Source organism: Bidens hawaiensis, unplaced genomic scaffold, assembly GCF_021521415.1.
Source record: "Bidens hawaiensis isolate Kalapana, Puna unplaced genomic scaffold, B.hawaiensis_p1.1 tig00052489_1, whole genome shotgun sequence".
Taxonomy (NCBI): Eukaryota; Viridiplantae; Streptophyta; class Magnoliopsida; order Asterales; family Asteraceae; genus Bidens; species Bidens hawaiensis.
The window spans coordinates 8,148-27,182 of record NW_027506222.1 but is presented as its reverse complement, the minus strand read 5'-3'; the positions used below and the strand labels follow the sequence as shown (position 1 = coordinate 27,182).

At 34.0% G+C, this 19,035-nt stretch overlaps 1 protein-coding gene and 3 non-coding genes across 4 annotated transcripts; 1 reads left to right on the top strand and 3 right to left on the bottom strand.

Annotated features, from left to right (window-relative positions):
• Positions 1 to 4,636: 4,636 nt before the first annotated feature.
• Positions 4,637 to 4,731, bottom strand: LOC143617150 (small nucleolar RNA Z101). The gene has a single exon (XR_013150777.1). It is a non-coding gene; the product is annotated as a small nucleolar RNA Z101 (small nucleolar RNA).
• Positions 4,732 to 4,763: 32 nt separating this feature from the next.
• LOC143617152 (small nucleolar RNA snoR14) lies at positions 4,764 to 4,853 on the bottom strand. Its single transcript, XR_013150779.1, has one exon. It is a non-coding gene; the product is annotated as a small nucleolar RNA snoR14 (small nucleolar RNA).
• Positions 4,854 to 4,876: 23 nt separating this feature from the next.
• Positions 4,877 to 4,962, bottom strand: LOC143617151 (small nucleolar RNA U61). Its single transcript, XR_013150778.1, has one exon. It is a non-coding gene; the product is annotated as a small nucleolar RNA U61 (small nucleolar RNA).
• A 13,057-nt stretch (positions 4,963 to 18,019) lies between these two features.
• LOC143617148 (uncharacterized) lies at positions 18,020 to 18,824 on the top strand. The gene is made up of 2 exons (XM_077089799.1): positions 18,020 to 18,454; positions 18,498 to 18,824. The coding sequence occupies exons 1-2, from the start codon at positions 18,101 to 18,103 to the stop codon at positions 18,822 to 18,824; spliced, it is 681 nt and encodes a 226-aa protein (XP_076945914.1). The 5' UTR covers positions 18,020 to 18,100.
• The last annotated feature ends 211 nt before the right edge of the window (positions 18,825 to 19,035 follow it).

The window sequence follows — 19,035 nt, the reverse complement described above, 5'->3', positions numbered from 1 at the left end:
ACATTGACTAAATTTTGATAACAAGACCGAGTATTGATACGGACATAAATTACAAACAAATATTTATTGATAGTTTTAAGCCGCAATAGTTTCAATTTGCATATCCACACTTTCCTAAAATACTATCCAGATTTGTATCATGTATAATAAGACTGATTGTATATAAGTAAATTTCACTTGTGCCAGATCTTTAAACAAGTTGATTTGAGTAAAATATAATTTATATATAAGTTTATGTAGATTCAAGTTATATACATGTTAGGTTAAACATAGTTCAGTCGAGGTTCAAAACTGCTGGCTTGAAACATGTCTAAATGAGTAAATGGGTCAAAACAATCACAACCATTGTTTCACCAATACCTACTAATAATCATTGACACCGCTGCCTCCAACATTTCCACCACCATCCATCACACTGTCGTCAGCACCAGGGCGCGCAACGTCACGAGACAACAAATCATTACGGATTTTCATGTTAAATCCAAGTAACTATACCAGTTTTTATGTTTTATCACCATTTTGCGTGGATCCTTTAGTATATGCTGCTGTTTTGATTAGATAATCCATAATAAAACCTTGTGAATTAAATTATATTTTATAATTTTTCATTGCTTTTTGTCCCTACAACAATAATGGTCCTTGAAATGTCAAAATAAAGGAACACATAGGCATATACACAAGTGCATGGTCCAAATGCAATAATGCACAATGTTACTTTGACATGATACTTTATTTGAAACGAATGCATCCTAAACCAAACCCAGCCCAACATTTGAAAACCGAAATAAACAGACTAATTTGGGTTATGCTCTATTAGGATTTCGGGTCAATATAGCTTTGTTCACTACAAGAAAGATACTTTAATTTAAATTAATTTAATCACTCTCTCGATTTGTCGTTGGTAACCAGTATTGTGTAGAGGCAACAAATTTTTTTTTTTTTTTTGGGACAAAGGTCCATCTTCATAGTCAGATAATTTAACATCCCATCTCATTCCACCTATCATTTTCATAACCTTGATCAACACATCTACTTTATCTCTAAGGATGACCTTAACATGGATTCTCTGTATCTTATACATCTCTAGGAGAATGTCTGTACGTGCGAGTAAAAAATGAATGAATGGATAGCAGACTAGCAAAGGGGATGAAGCAAACTAAGCAAATAAAGGATGACATTACTGATAACAGCAGATGAGGACTAGCAAAGGGGATGAAGCAAATAAAGGATGACGTTACTGACAACAGCAGATGAGATGAAGCGATTGCATATGAAATGCAGGCAACATAGATTAATAGCAGATGACTAATTGATCGGATATGAATACAGGGAATAGAGTTGGACGTTTCATACAAGAAAGAGTAAAAATTACTTGTCTGCCTCACATGTCATCGCTTAACTTTAAAAAACTAACGTAGTTGGTCACAAACAATGAAAAATGATAGAAAAATAAGGCATACAAAATAGTTGGGGCTGATTATTAAACATTATGAATGAAACTAGAAAGGTGGCTAGTTGGCAACAATGCATATAGGTTTAACAATAGGTCGAAGATTTGCATGACATATGGGGTCAACACTGAAAAATGGCTAGTAATTAGAGCATTCTTATCCAACCCCTTGTTTTGTGTGAGGGGTGTTTTTATAATTTAGAGAGTGATTCAGGGTGTTGTGAGTGAAAAGTTTTTATATTTTAGAAAAAGTAATGATTTTTCTGTATATTTGAAAAGTTACTGTTCATCCTCTATAATTTTTTAATATATTTTAAGAGTGGTTGTGAATGAAGGAAAGAGATAAGGTAATGATAAAAGGTATAAAAAATATTATTTAATTGAAATAGAGAGAGAAAATGTAGTAAGTTTTAGTGTAATTTTTGATTTAGAGATAGAGAGTAGGATGAGAATGCTCTTTGAAGGGCATATAAATACAAATAGACAGAGGTTGTGACATAGGATCAAAACCTAAGATAACAATATATGTGAACCAAATTACTTGGAGCACTTTCAACACTAAAACTATCAAACATTCACCTCAACATGACATATAATATATCAAACATCTAATTCAAAAACTCTTTATTTTTCCAAAACCCTAATCCTCTACAAAACTCCACCCCACCATCCACATCATTTATTTAATACAAACCGTAACAATTTTAATAAATTTTTATTTTGAAATATATATATCTTTTTCTTATATATATACTTCGTATAATAATCAAACGAAGCTACATACACAAAAAAATATATACACAACAAATATAAAACACACTGAAAGCTCATCCTTCAACAGCACGGTCATTTTCGGGCTTGTCAATAGATCAGCAATGTATTCCTCACCAAAGATATGCCCATCACCAAAAAGCATCAACAAGAGGTCGCATATTTGCTAACCATACGGTTTCAACACCGAAAGATGGTTAGTTAGCACGGCATATGATTAAAACTAAACATCTTTAGTTAGAGCTATTACTTTTACTTGAACCCCGAAACCCAACCTAAGAAAACCCACACCCGAACCGAACTAACCCGATCGAGAAACTCGAACTTGAAAAAAGGCTAACCCGAACCTGATGCAATTATCTCCTAATTCGAATTTCAAAATTTATTTATGTTTTATGTTTTAAATCTTTATGTTTATCTCGTTTCCATGTTTATCTATTTTGCTTTGTTTAGTATAAATAGTATGCCAGAGTTTATTGTTTACGGAAGTTTTTGATTAAGTTGAAATATAAGAACAGAGTTCTTGGAACTATAGTTCAGTTTATCACATTTGATTAATCATAAAATGTCTCGAGCCATTGATCACTTCCAAAACTGAATCAAAAACCGAACAAAAGTAATTTGGGTTGATTCTTGGGTACAAATCTAGGTTTCAGGTCAACCCGAATAAACTTTAAGTTTTATAGGCTAAGTCTTAGCCGCTAACGTTATTAGAAATTAGTCCAAATCAACTGTTCTCATTTCACCTATTATGAATCGATTGCTTTTGTTTATTAGCATTTTAATTTATGACTAACTATAATCAATCCAACAATCCAATCACGTCATACAGAAGACGATTAAATCAGTCTTGTTTTTTTATGATTGAATGATAAATTTGCTCTTTTTAGGATGTTTTATCTATTTTATTTTATTGGTTTATTCTCCTTATATGCTAGCAATGTAGTTTTTTTATGATATTTGAAACCCGATTAACCCAACCCAAAACCAAAATTACCCAAACACAAAGAAATCATGAAAGAATTGGATTGGGTTTCACGTTTGGATATTAAACTTTGAAACCCAAAGAATGCAACATGAAAAACCCAAAACACAAAGAACACCCACATCTCCATTTTATATGGTATCAATTATACAAACCCGATTCCTTAGAGCTATATTTGGGAATGAGTAGGTGTCGGTTAACGCACAGGTAGACATTATTTTTAAAGTAATGCATAACATTTTGCGTATTTCTTATAATGGGCAATCGACGCTAGATAAACTAATAGACCAAAGATAAAACACACAGCTCATCCTCCAACAACACGGTCCCTTTGAGGGCTCCTAACCAGATCAGCAAACTACTCTCCAGAATGAAAAACACACTCAGTCTTCAAGTTGACGCGCAAAGTAACAGTCAGTCTTAAATGAGACATGCTCGTCCCCTAAGAGCTTCAACAAGAAGTCACAAATTTATAAACAGACATTTTCAGCAACACAAAATGAATACAAGTAGGGATTTTAAAAAGCTTGCAGCTCACTCAACATAAGCACGAATGAATAAAACTAACAAAACTTGATCCAAAGCAATTTAAGTAGCGTTGGCTTAATTTTGTAACCGAACCAAACCCATCCAAAGCTAAGCGCAGCTCAATGCCTCAATCTACTCATTAACTTCAAAATCTAGTTGGGGTCTAAATGAGAAGCTCGTTTAACTTCAAAATCTGGCTTGACTCAGGCTCAGCTCATTAACGGCCCTAAATTACAACTAAACATCACCAACCTACAAAATACAGGATCAAACACGCAAAACCAATTCCCTACAGTTATTTTTTAGAATGGGTACGCATTGGTTATCCCTCCAGGAAGCATTGGAATTTGGAGGTACCATCTTAGAGCATTGTGGATCAGTCCATAGAAAATGTAAATGACAAAACAAAAACTTCCCAATCATCCCAACCTTATTTCTTAGATTCTATATATTATTCAATCCAAATAATAACAATTAAAAGATCGTATACAATCCTGAACATGAATTAAATTGCTAACGCATTCCTAACAATACAATCTCAGCTGAACTCTGAAAAGTCTTATAGAAACAAATTCAAACTTTATAAAACTATCTATAAAACTGTTCAGAGTACAATCAAGAATACATCTTTAGCAACCCATTCACATTTTAAATCATATTCAGAATCATAAAGACCAACTTATTATTATTAGTACGAACCAATATCAGAATGAATAAGATCGGGATGACCAAGGTATATCCACTCATCCAACAACATATTATATTCTACAAATTCACTCGTTAACTTAAAAAAAAAGGAAAATATACTATTTACAATCAAAAAAAGATGATAAACCACAAAATCATCAAATAAAAAAATCCAAAAATCAAACAATATAAATCGAAAACAAAATGAAAAAAACAAAAGACATCAGTTCTCCAAGGTGATGTAGCATCAAAAATATGCTTTCAGACGCAAATTACCCATTTGTTAATAGAGATTCTTCATATGCCATGATTAAAAAAAAACACAATCAAAAAACAAGATAAGCGATCGGAACCTGTCGGGACTCAATGTTTAACATCAACCAAAATAATGTCAGTGGATTGACAGACCATTGAATTTTATCGTCACCTCGCCTTCTTATATTATTATTAATTAATCGCTCAGAACTTCTTAGAGGTATTGCTACCATCACAGACAAGATTAGATCTAGTTTCTGGAGCAAGTATGTTTTCCTCATTGCGAAGATATTATCATATATTAAACTAATAGAAACATAAAACAACATACTTATTTAAACATAAGAAAAACTTGAATAACATAAAATAAAATCGATGAAAATATGGATGATCTGGAGATGAATGAACGAGACTTTGGTAGATGGATAAATAAATAGAGGCATCAAAATGGTTGCTTGCGGCGCACCTCAAAACCCTAAATTCGTGGTTTACAATATGCAAAAGATTTTGCTTGGACCGCATTATAGCCTACGGCCCCTTTAAACTTTATTTTATTGGGTGTGAAGGTGGTAAAACTGGTTTTTGGGCCTAAACCGGTTCAAATCATGTCAAAGCTGGTCAAAAACTGCTTTGTTTTACATAATTTATGTAATCATAAATATAAATTATGTTTATGTATTTACAGCTAGAAAATATATATCGGTTGTGTTTGGGGCAAACTTAAGCTGAGATAGTGGGTCAAGTGAGCCCACGTAGAGGTGAACATGGGTTCAACGACAAGACTAACCCGGGATTGAAACCAAAGATAGCAAATGACGAGGACCGAGGACTAGATCACTTATGATATGCTCGGTCTTGGGTTTATCGATCAAGTTCGGACAAACAACTCTAAGCTTGGGCTTTTTGTGTGAAAGCATCAAAATCAACATTTTGTGTGTTTATTCAAAAGTTCACTATTATTCTAAAGATGGAAGTTTATAGGGTTGTGGTTCGACTGATCATGCTATATGAACTGATTGATGGCCATCAAAAAGGCACGTGTGCAAAAGTTGAAGACAACAAAGATGAGGATGCTAGGATGAATGTATAGGCATACAACAATATACCGAATAAGAAATAAACCTTTTCAAAATAAAAATAAAATTAAAGTTACATCCTTACATGTATGTCAAATAAAAAAAAAGGTTTTAGCAATCCCCACTGGTAAATGCCTTAACTAATTTTATATAAGACCGTGCACAGTGAATGAAGCTCCTATAGGGGTGTTTTTGTCATATGACGTCACGTTATCATAGGGGCTCTTTGAAAAAAAAAAGTGTAGTGGATTGAGTCTCTTCCAATCAGTGTTTTAAATACCGGTTCGTACCGGCCAGTTGAACCAGCTATACCGGGTTTTGAATTAGTAGATGGTATTTAGAGTCCGGTATTTTTAGGTGGTTTGCTGGAGGATCGAACCACCGGTTTTTTAAAAAATTCTAGTTTAAACCGGCATACCGGTTTTAAGCCCAATAGATTTTTGATATTTTTTGTGGCCCATATTTTTTAAAAATGACTTTTAACCTAGTGGATAAACTAAAATGAGTAAACCAGTAAACGATGTCATAAATCTATTGTACACTTTTATTTTTAAAAAAACTTTGTTTGAAAATAAAGTACTTATGTATTATTTTTTATTATGAATTAGCTTTAATTTGGATTATTTTTATTATTGATTAATGTACTTTTGGGCTATTTTTTGAGTTGAAAGTTGCGTTTATATAAAATTATAGGGTAAATTATTCAACCCGGTTGAACCTTCGGGTTCAACCGGTTGCACCATTTTTTAACTCAATCCGGTATGAGTAAAATACCGGTTTTTAAAACATTGCTTCCAATCATTATCTCATTATTATTTTTTTATTATTTTTTATTTAGAAAAAACAAATAAACCAACAAACAATCAACTGCCACCATTTCCTCTCTTCCGACCCTTTGTGAGAAACGCTCTTCCCTCCAAAACGCCCCGAGAGACAGTGTTCCCGACGCTTTGGGACTCTTTTAGACTTTCAACACATATGTTCTATTATTGTTGGTTTTTTCCATTTTAATATTTGTAACATTATAGCGAGGGTTCATTTTCTTAGTCTAAATTATATGCAATGATATGCACGTTGCGACTTGCGTACATATCTTATGAACACCATATCTCAAGGTTTCTATTAGATTAGTTTGTGTTTCATGCAGTGCCGAAGCTTGGGCTTAGTCACAACAGTGACCGAAATCACGAGCTCAGTACCTCGGGGGTGACCGTGCTCAATACCTATAAGAATAATTACTCTAATGTTAACATAATTATTAAAGTTATTTGTACACTTCTCACGATAAAATCATTTGTGAACCCCTATATATATAGCATGCACTTCAATTTATCTTTATGAAGGTGTCAAACGATGTATGTTGGCGATAAAGCTTGGCTATACACGTATTGCTGCAATAATGGAGGATAATATCGTAGCAAGGTATATACGCAATTGTTCACTCCTCATTTTAAATAAGTTAACACGAGCCACGAGGTGCTCATTGCAATCCTTATTCCAACCCTTGCATTGTTTACATAACTAAATGAAGTTAATATTTATCTAGATTTGACCCAATAACGTTTGAATCATGTGCGCAAACACAACTTTTTACACACCATTTGCTTTATATCATTATGTAAATTAACTTTTTGTAAATAAGTTGTATCTTACTTTCCACACATTTTACGTTCTACGAAAACAGTTGGAGTGAACAAGATAAGGGTTGGACCCTTGAAATCCGGTTACCTGACTCATAAACATGAGCGGACCTTATTAATGGCAGGGAGGGGTTGTGCCCCCCCTCCCTCTGGGTTTTCGGTTTAGAAGTAGAATATATAACCCATGTCTTTGTAATTATGCTATGTTTTATATCTTTTGTCCCTTGTATCCAAAAGCTCATGTTTATTTATGTGAAAGAACATGTTATTTTTTGGGATTTATGTTCTTTATTTGATGAAAAAAATTTTGATTGCTTTATATATATGAACTTGTGACTAGTTTAAAATTTTTGGCCCCTTCAATGTAACTAACTGTTCAAGTTCCGCCACTGCTCGTAAAACCCTTAATTAGACCCGAATATATAATATGGGTCGGGCTAAGGGTATTTAAATTTCACCTTAAAGGGTAAAAGGGTTTCAAGGGTCCGACCCTTTTTCAAACCCTTGACCCTTTTACTAATTTCTAGATAGATATACATCAGATTCGCGATTAATCTGAAATTTAAGAGAGATTTATGTTTCATATATGATTCATACGAAATTTCCCAACTGCTAAGAAAAATAAAAATAAAGGGTCATACTACTGATTGGAAACATATATTGGGAATCACTAAATTGTTCTCTACATGTAATTTGTGAATGTGAATATTATTTGCATCTGTTTAAATGGTTGATAAACTTTCGAAGTTAGACTCACTATGTTATTAAATGAAAGTATAACTATTCTAGGATTCATATGTTAAAGTTATATGTGAGATATACAACTAATAAATGCAGAAAAGAAAATGTGACTACTGCCTTAAAGGGTAATGGGTTGGACCCTTAAAACCCTTATTTATACCCGACCCTTTTATTGTTTAGAGGGTAGGGTCTCGGGTCCATGTTTCTTCCTAAAAGGGTAAAGGGTCTGGGTAGGGTATTGGGTAAAAAGGTCAGGTCTTATCCTTTGAACAATTCTATTTTCAAGCAGTTGTTTAATCACCAAGTTTACTAACCGACCAAGATAGGAGAAAGCAAAACCAAACTACAAACGATATGATGTAGAGAGTCTTCATCTTGTAGACCCGCTTTCGGGCGTTCAACTTATAGCACTTTCTTTATGCCTTTCTAGCACTTTCTTTATGCCTTTCGGGCGTTCGCAACTAGTAGCTTCATGAATTAATCGAGTAGCTTCTTTCCGACACCATGAATCAGCTAATAAGCTGTCATTCGGTGAGATACATGCCAGCAACATAGTGAACCTATTAACTAAAGTGTAGTTCGATGTTCTCATGCTATGGGCACTAAAAACCATAAAAAAAAGATCTATTAGCTTTCTTGGATGGAGATCCGGTTCTAATCAACTAGTTTCATAGCATGCTGGCAACATGATCATTGCTTACTATTCTGTTGGCACTAACTCATGAAGGGAAGACATCCAACACCTCATAGACCTTTATCCAAGGCAGAGAGCGAGAATGGCCATTCATTCAACTATTTTAGAGCCTATTCTAACCCCAATATAAAATAAGGCCTACAACTTGTGTGGAATCAGTCACTTGAGAGCTTCAAGCCAGTTCATGGATGAGAGGCTAGGTACGATTTCTGAGCAATTAAAGCAGAAAGCAATGACAATAACTTTATCCTAGCTATGAAAGATAATGAATCCCTTTTCCAACGGGAGAGGATGTGTCACACCCCAACCATGACGGAAACGTCGGGGCGCAACCGATTGTTCATCGCACACGACACTATTAAGTGACAATATTTAATCAATTCATTTAAATTCATAAAAACACAAAGAGTCACATAACTTGTTCATACAATAACCGAATTCAAATCATAGTAAATAATATATTGTTCGTTTTGCTAATATCCTAATAGTCTCGATAACGTTTTTTTTTTTCTTCAAGTCCTCGAGTCAACCTAAAGTCAAACCTGTAACATTGCATAAATAGATTTTGTCAACACAAAGGTTGGTGAGCAATTTCATAGTTTTTGAACAATAGATATATAATATGAAATTCCACAACTTGTATACAAAACAATAAATAATAGCAACAATTTAGATAAATGAAATCGTTAATAAGAATACGTTAACGACACCTTTCTATAAGGGGATGCCAGATATACTCGGATTTATGAATCAACCATCCAAAAGCGGTAAACACATTAGCACTTAAGCATATAAGCATATAATCACCAAATTGAGCATTTATTTAAGTGAAGTATACAATAAAGTTTGTGGTTTAAGACTCAAGTATAAATCATTTGGATTTGAATAAGTTTGCAATGTCACCCCCAAAATATAAAAGAGTGGAAACGGGGGATGAAAGTACTCACATTCAAGTAATAAACTTGAAAGATTTGATGATTTGGAGATTAACCGGAACGATGAGTTTAACGAACGAAGCCTAAAGGAGAAGAAGTCTTGTATTAGAAAAGTTGTCTTGGAAGTCTTTAAATGAAAATAAATGTTAAGAAATATAAACAATTTAAAGTTTAAGGTTTAAAATGTAAATATTTAAGAAATTATAATAATAGTCCTTTAAAAATGTAAGTTTGCTCGAAACCGGGTTAAAGTATCTAGCCCTTAATTTTACTCAACCTATGTTAAGTAATAAGGTGGGTAAAAATGCAAGAAAACAAGTCCCTTTATAATATAGATACTAAAACGGGTTTTAACGAGTGTTCGGGTGGTCGGTTCGGGTCTTGGTGACTTGACCAAACCCAAAGTCAACTTTCCCAAAATAATAAATGTATGAGATAACTCAATAAATCTTAAAGAGACTTAACCAAGTATGTAGTTCTATTGTTTTAGAACTAATAACGTCCGTTAATCGAGTGTTCGGTTTAGTCGGTCCAAACTTTGTTATAGGATCAAGTTGGATTCAACATTCCGAGTACTTTGTGAAAATAATTAAAATCAGTTTATAAAGTATTTTTAAAGAAATATATAAGCTTTAATGGTTAAAAGCACACTTGTGTTTCTTAAGCGAGTAAACTTGGTTTAGTTCGGTTTGGTTCGGTTTTTTATCTTGGAATAAGGCCAAGAATGGTTACCATATATCCAAACATCATAGAACTTGTAAAATAATTTATAAATAATAATACCAAAGTTTTACATACAAAAAGTCAACAACAAAGTCTTTAAACGAGAGTTAGGTTTCCGGTTCGGATCTTGTTTTGGGATAAGACCGAGGTTAGATTCTACAAACCCATAACCATGGAACTAATTAAAATGATTTTAGAAACTCAAATCTTACATAAAACATGTTTATAAAACTATTTAAACAAATTAGTAAACAAGAGTTCGGCTTCCGGTTTGGAGCTATTTACGGAATAACCGAGGCTAGTCTCTACAAACCCATAACCATGGAACTCAAAATGTAAAATAAAACTAAGATGAGCAGAAGTTAAACAAGTATAAGTAGTTTGATAGTTAGATGCGGAAAATATATATAATCAAGGACTACTACGAGTCCTCCATGTAGCTTTGTCTTATGGGTCGGACACTTAACCGACCGAGACCTGAGAAATGCCCACCGAAGGTACAAAGGGTGCTATTATATATATGTTGTATAACATTCTTCAAGTATAAATAAGTGTTAACAAGTTGATTATAATGTAAGACTATGGTCAGTTTGACTTTGGAAAGTCAAACTGCCAAAAAAAATATGAAGAACACCTTTGAATGCTTGAGAATTGGAAGAGAAAGAGATGAATGAGCAAGGATTAATGAAGGGGATAGGGGTGTATATATAGAGTGGGTTGAAAGGGTCAAACATGGGGTGTGATATCAAGGTTTGAATGCAAGAGGGGTCAAGACAAGTCACAAAACAACAAAAAAATAAAAAATAAAAAAATGGGCTGCTGGTCTGCTGCTGATCTGCTGCTGGTCAGCACGTCAGTTCGCGTCCGGAAGTTCGTTTTTGATGTATCTTGAGCGTTTTAAGTCCGTTTTCGAATCCGTAAAAGGGGTTTCTCAAATTAGACAAGCGGGAATGTTTTAGTAACATAAAATCCAATATTTTATATATTTGAAATGTTCGGGATATAAATCGGGCGGTTTACAACATAAAAACAAATACAAAATAAATACAATTTGACCCGAAATCGAGGATTGTCACAGGATGGAAAAGTTTTGACTCATAGGAAGAAAAGCTGCTTATGAGATGACCAGAAGACAATTTAGTTTATTGTTTGACTAATCTTTTCATGTATTACGTTGCTTTTAGCCACTCTATTAGGAACGTATGTAGTGTTAATTTTTTAACAACAACAAATTTGTATATATGCAACAGCTGACACAGAATTTTCTTTTCCATTGGTGCATGAAATATTCAAATGTTTTTCTATGCAACTTTTCGGGTAGGGTACATGGTAAAAAGATAAAGCCATATGCATTACAAAATACATTATAAAAATATGTTAATCGTCATTAGAAAATACATACTAAAGATTCAATAGTCTAACATTCCGTTATTGCTGCTGGATTGGCTGTAGGGCTTGCTTCAATTGGACTTGGAGTTGGTCAAGGTATTACTGCGGGTCAAGCTATAGAAGGTATCGGGAGACAGCCCGAGGAGGAAGGAAAAATACGAGGTACTTTATTGCTTAGTCTAGCTTTTATGGAAGCTTTAACAATTTATGGCCTGGTTGTAGCATTAGCACTTTTATTTGATAATCCTTTTGTTTAATATTATAAATATGAAAAAAAATTTTTTTTCATATTTTATTGCCCTGGACTTGTGCTTTGTTTTTTCGAATTATATAAAGATTTCATTCATAGAATTACTTATTCATTGAGAAAATAACCCATGGGAAGGGCTGGTTTGCAGATGAGGAATTTGCATACCAACTCGCTTTCATCCTTCCCGTTCGTGTTCGTAGGCCTTTTTTTAGTTTTTAAGAGGGGCGGGGGGGGGGGGGGACCAAGGAGGTAATTCATGATTTCTTATCTTTAAGTTCTTTGTAATGTAAGGCCCCGTTCCCGGAACTCTACTTTGGCTTTAAATTTACTCATAAATATAACTCTAAAATCAGAGTTAATTAAAACTTTTCGCGGAATACTTAAAACTTCATGCATTACATCTCAAACATCAAATCTTGTCTTGCAAGAGTTAACTTGTCTTAATACATATCATATTAATTCATAACACTTCTAGCTCGAGATACCAATCTTCCAGTCCTTGCCACGTGCCATCCTCAAGCTAGCTCCTCATCTATTTACCTGCGTACATACTAAAAGTCAGCTACGCTGAGTGAGTTCTAGATAAGCAGGTAACATACATTTCATTCACATTCTTACACAGGTATATATATAGGGGGAGTATAAAATGAAAATCCATTTGAGTTGTGAAAACCCATGAAAACCCTATGTAACATCGTTTTTTTTTGTTTTTTTTTGCACACGTAATATATGTTGTAACATTTAATACAAAACATCGAAACATTAAAAAAATTGTTTTGCTATTTTTTAACATTTTTTACTAATTTTTTTATATGTTTTCAAGAGAAAGAAAAAGTTATATTTATATTTACATTTTTTATTAATTTTAATTGTGGACCACGTGATTCAAACTTTAATTAAAAACATGTGGTTGAGAATGGGTTTCTAGAGTTTTCACAACTCATGCGAGTTTTTATTTTAACCTAACCCTATATATATATATATATATATATATATATATATCCGAAGACATGTAATACATTCATTTTTTACATTCATACTTCCATACCTTCATTATTTTTACACATACATAACCGTTCTACGCTTTAAAGAGCCTTTCGCCTCATAACCTTCGCATATATTATTAGGGTCTGCAACCCTTTATTCTTTGCAGATACTTTTAAGGTCTGCAACCCTTTACTCTTCGCATATATTATTAGGGTATGCAACCCTTTAACCATTCAACTATACACATCATACATATATTAGTTACATCTATTCTCGTATACCTCTTCATACGTACATTCAACTCTTTTTATACCGATTAAGTATTATTTATAAACATTCATATGGCATACACTTACCATTTAAGGTAAGTGTATTAACTAATCACCTTGGGGTATGCACACAGCTCGAAAACATAACACAAATGGGGCTAGAAACTTACCTGAGTCATGTTTCTCTCTGAGTTAAGTATAGTGCCCTTCCTTAGCTGTGCACAGCTAACCGTGTAACAAGGCACGAGTATCAATTATCTATCTTAACTACTTCTTACATCTAGGTGAATGAAACCCTTAACTAAGGGGGGTCCTGGGGTAGCGCCCCTGGTAACGATGTCTAGGGGCGGCAGCTCCTAGCAGGCTGGGGTTGAGCTGCCAGGTCAGCTCGGAAAAAGTTTATTTTCGCTAATAGGCCCTTCATAAAAAAACGCATCAGAAAATGAATCGGATCACGCTTTGCAACAACTTAAAACATTTCGCATGAGAGAAATTCGCATGGAATTTCGCTTCTCATGGCCATTTCGCTTCGCATGGGTCATTTCGCTTCGCATGGCCCATTTCACTTCGCATGGCCCATTTCGCTTCACATGGTTATTTCGATTCGCATGGCGTGCAATGCGAAATTCTTGGATTTCGCCTGGCATGCGATGTGAAGCCCTTTTTCATGCAAATAAGACCCTATTACCTTGTTTCGTCATTTTAGAACCATCTTACCCCGAGACCCTCCCTTAGAACCCGTCTGAACCCTTTTTATGGGTTTCGGGTTGTACCAACTTTGTATACCCGTGTTTCTCATAGTCCAAACGTCACCTATTTATCTTATATCTTTCCCGTTGGGCTACGTGTTACCAAGTTTATATTTTTCCAACTTCCTACCCCCGATCTACTAGTATAACAGGTTACATGTCGAATCCAACCTCAAAACTTAACCTTTTTAAACCAACTCACCCTTTGTTCTCGAGTTCGGTTCAGATCTGAAACAACTCGAGGGTCTTGACGTGATTCTTGGTGTTTGATGACGTTCACACACGAGGATCTTCCTTCTTTTAGTCCGGAATTGGATTCGGGTGTTAGAGAGAAAGTGTGTGTGTTCTAGTGTGTGTGTGGTGGGAAGAAATGGTGAAAGGATGGGGGGAATGGCCTTATATAGAAGGCTATAGGCCCCACCACCCACTTCCCATACCAAACCCAATCCTTATCCAAATATAAACACGCACACAACTACACTAATGTCACATAGTTAATAATAAGAACTTCTACTATATATTACTTTTCAGAAATGCGGATGTTACATGTAACGTTGTAAAGTTTGCTTAACCTGTTGTGCAGTTTCATAATGTTCTTCACCGATGATCCAGGGTTGAAGCATAGTTGACATTGAATCTAAAGTATCTACTGCTGGATAGATACCTTTGGCGGCTAATCCTCTTGATAGTACGGTAGTAGCATCTAAATGTGCAAATGTCGTAACAGGAGCAGAGTCAGTCAAATCATCTGCAGGTACATAAACAGCTTGAATAAAAGTTCTGGACCCTTCTTTGGTAGAAGTAATTCTTTCTTGTAAAGAACCCATTGGGGTACTAAGGGTAGGTTGATAACCCACGGTGGAAGGCATTCTACCCAACAAGACGGATACTTCAGATCCTGCTTGGACAAAACGAAAGATATTGTCAACAAATAAAAGAACGTCTTGTTCATTAACATCTTGGAAATATTCCGCCATAGTTAGGGCAGTCAAACCAACTCTCATACGAGCTCCCGGTGGTTCATTCATTTGACCGTAAACTAGAGCTACTTTTGATTCTGCAATATTTTGTTCATTAATTACTCCAGATTCTTTCATTTCCATGTAAAGATCATTTCCTTCACGAGTCCGTTCACCGACTCCGCCAAATACAGATACGCCTCCATGAGCTTAGGCAATATTGTTAATCAATTCCATAATGAGTAATGTTTTACCCACGCCAGCTCCCCCAAATAGTCCGATTTTTCCTCCACGACGATAATGGGCTAAAAGATCTACTACTTTAATTCCGGTTTCAAAAATAGATAGTTTTGTATCTAACTGTATAAAGGCAGGTGCAGATCTATGAATAGGGAATGTTGTGCTATTATCTACAGGACCTAAGTTATCAATAGGCTCCCCAAGGACATTGAAAATTCGTCCAAGATTCGCTCCACCGACTGGAACACTTCGGCGGAGCTCCCGTATCCATTACGTCCATTCCTCTCGTTAGACCGTCTATAGCACTCATAGATACGGCTCTAACTTGATTGTTTCCTTATAATTGTTGTACCTCACAAGTCACATTAATTGGTTGACCAACAGTATCTCGACCCTTAACTACCAGAGCATTATAAATATTAGGTATTTTTCCTGGCGGAAAAGCTACATCTAGTACCGGACCAATTATTTGGATATACGCCCCAGGTTCTTTTTGTCAAGTGTGGCAACCCCAGAACTAGAAGTAGCAGGATTCATTCTCATAATATAATAATAAAGTAAAAAGATATATTTTTTTTGCGAAAATGAATTATCTCATTCAAAATAAATGTCCGATGACAAGTTGATCGGTTAATTCAATAAGAAATGGGAGTTAGCACACGATTTTGTTTGTACCATCCAACCGAATCCAATTTAATTGTTTACTTGTTCAATGAGTGAATTTTCAAGTTCAACCAACCCATTTTCAAAATATCAAGTAGATGAATATAAAATGTCTAACAGAAATATCTAGAAATCTAAATAGAGAAATAACATAACTAACAGAAATCACACGAATAAATACATTCTAAATAAATAAATTTTATTTGACTCTGCCTCTTCAAATGACTCAATAAGATAGTCTTACTAATTCCAACTTCCCAAAACTTCCCAAAGATTCAATCCATAAAGAATCACTACAAATTAATCTTTATACTTGAAAAAGTTTCTTACTTCTATATCATTATTTGAGCCAAGTTTTACAGTAAAGACTCCATTTAATTATTATAATAAAGATCTTCTTTTCGAATGGAATTTTCAATGATGTAAAGCAAATAATCTAAATAGATCGAACAATGAAAATAAATATAATTGTTAAATATTTAAATTTTCATTTTTTAAGTAAGTATGAAAACCTTTTTCACAAAAGTAGAAAGACTTTTTGTCACTGAAATATGATAACAATACATACCTGATAACAATGCATCCCTATGGGTATTCAATTTTTTTAAGACAAAACTATTGCATCGTATAGATCAACATTTCTAAGCAACTATGTTTCAATATTTCAAACACAACTAAATATCAACGACTTGTTGATTACGCAAATTGAACTTTACGGCTTCATTACACACAAAAATCTAAGAATTCATTTATTGCAATATCTAAACATGAAAGTGATAACCAAACAAACATTTTTGCAAATATTTTGTCTTTTATCCTTTTTCTTTTAAATATATTCTCTTATAAATTTTTATACGCTTAATTTTGTTAATTGTTATTTATTTAACTTACTATAATTAAACTATAACTTTTAACTCTATTAGTTAACCATGTAACTTGATTACTTTAATTGTTGTTTAGGTTAAAACCTACATGATCTGTATTAATTAACCCATACACCCTCGTCAACTCCTCCTATGATCATGTCACGAAACGCGTGCTCTAATACTAATTAAAAGCATTATAGTTAAAAAAAGTTAAAAATAAAAATTAATTGAATTAGTCTTTTTCATCAAGTTGGTGTTATTAACAGTTATACAATACAAGTATACAACAACTAAAAATTTAAATCGATTATTACAATTTATAATAAGAAAAATAGTGTCACAATTGTTTAATATGAACTTTAAGTACCTTTTATGTCAACAACTCAAGATTACGTGGACTATATCTGCCCTTATTCTTTTAACTTGAGAAACAACACATCACCACACCAATGACAATCCATTCCTTCAATCACAAGAACAATTAAACGTAACTATATATACAAATTAAAATCATTCCTTCCCTCCATCTACACTCACCAAAGCCACGCCCACGCGCAATTCCGCCATAGCTACATTGCTTTGTATTTCTACATCTCATCTCTCCGTATTCACGCTTTTTTCTCGAAGGTATTCTCTCATCGAAAAGGTGATATTATTGTTTCTTAAATTGGAATTTGATTACGTTTGATTCGCTTGTGTAATCACTGACTTAAGTTGATCATAGTCGCGTACCCACATACAAATAATGGGGCAGCAGCCATCTATAAAGAAAGTTTTTTTAGTGTTATTTATACTCGAAATCTCAATCATCCATCATAAAATTTTGGTTAAGCCCTCTGATCACCACAGGTTGACTTTGGTGATCGATGGCATAACAAAAATTTAATATGGGCCGTCAGGTTTTAGAGTATAAATACACTATTTTTTTTTCAATGGACGGAAGTTGATCGACCATGGGTCACTAATGATTTTAATTGTGGCTTCGTTTTCGAAGGTAATTTGATTAATATAAGCAAGATGGCTGGCTTGGAGATGGATGACTGGAAAAGTGAGCATTTAACTTTTAATGCTTTAATCTTTTGGTTAACCGTTGAAGTTTAGAACTCAAATTTCATGGTTCAAAATTTTGGGTTAAAAAGAGTTCAAATTTTAGTGTGGTTCAGAATTTGGAGGATCAATGTTTGGGGTTCGGGGTTTAAATGTTTTAGGGTTCAAACTATAGGGCCAAAATTTTAGGGTTTAAATGCTAAGGTTCAAATTTGGGTTCTTCTTAACAGAGATTGGATTGGGGCTCACCGGATTCGGTATCTTCTTCTCGTTTCTAGGAATTGTTTTCTTCTTCGACAAGGGATTACTCGCCATTGGAAATGTTCGTATCATATTTCAGTTTTCATTTATCTTTATTATTTACGGTTTTTCTAGCAATACTGTTATGTCCATAAATAATCATTTTATTGTGATAATGAACCAGATCTTATTTGTCTCGGGTGTGTTAATGACCATTGGCATCAAAGCCTCTATGAAATTCTTCATGAAACAAACCAACTTGAAGGTTTCACATACTTTCTTAACATCCGACATGTGTTTATGTTCGTGTGTATTTAACTTATTATGTTTTTAAACTTTAATTGTTTACATAGGGCACGATTTCTTTTGGTATTGGGTTCTTCTTTGTAACAAGCGGATGGCCGGTAATAGGAATGGCTATAGAGGCTTATGGATTCGTTATATTATTCAGGTTGGTTAAATGTGTAACACATGAAACATTTACTTATATTATTCATACTTACATTTGGTTAAATTTTATTTCTTTAGTGGTTTCTGGCCCACGCTATCGGTTTTTGTGCCGAAGATACCAATTATCGGTTGGGTGTTTCAACAGCCTTTTATTAGATTGGTACGTTAATGATTACAAATGGCTCAATTCGGTATTTTTGTATCTCAGTTCGGGTTTAACGTTTTTTTAACAGTTTTTGGATCGCTATCGTGGTAAAAGGGTACCTGTATGAAATAAATCAAGGCTTGGCAAAAAAAAATGTTGCGATAGATGCAAACCTTGTATAATATTGAATTTGGGTTTCGTATATTTTATTTTTTAGTGTACTTTGAAGAGTGAAAGTAACTACGTTTATAGATATCAATTGAGGCAGGGTATTTGTTTATTGATTTTGTATTTTT

Coding starts and splice junctions, on each gene's coding strand:
- LOC143617148 (XM_077089799.1), top strand. CDS start 18,101: ATGCTAAGGTTCAAATTTGGGTTCTTCTTAACAGAGATTGGATTGGGG. Junction 18,455..18,497: donor ACATGTGTTTATGTTCGTGT/GTATTTAACTTA, acceptor TTGTTTACATAG/GGCACGATTTCTTTTGGTAT.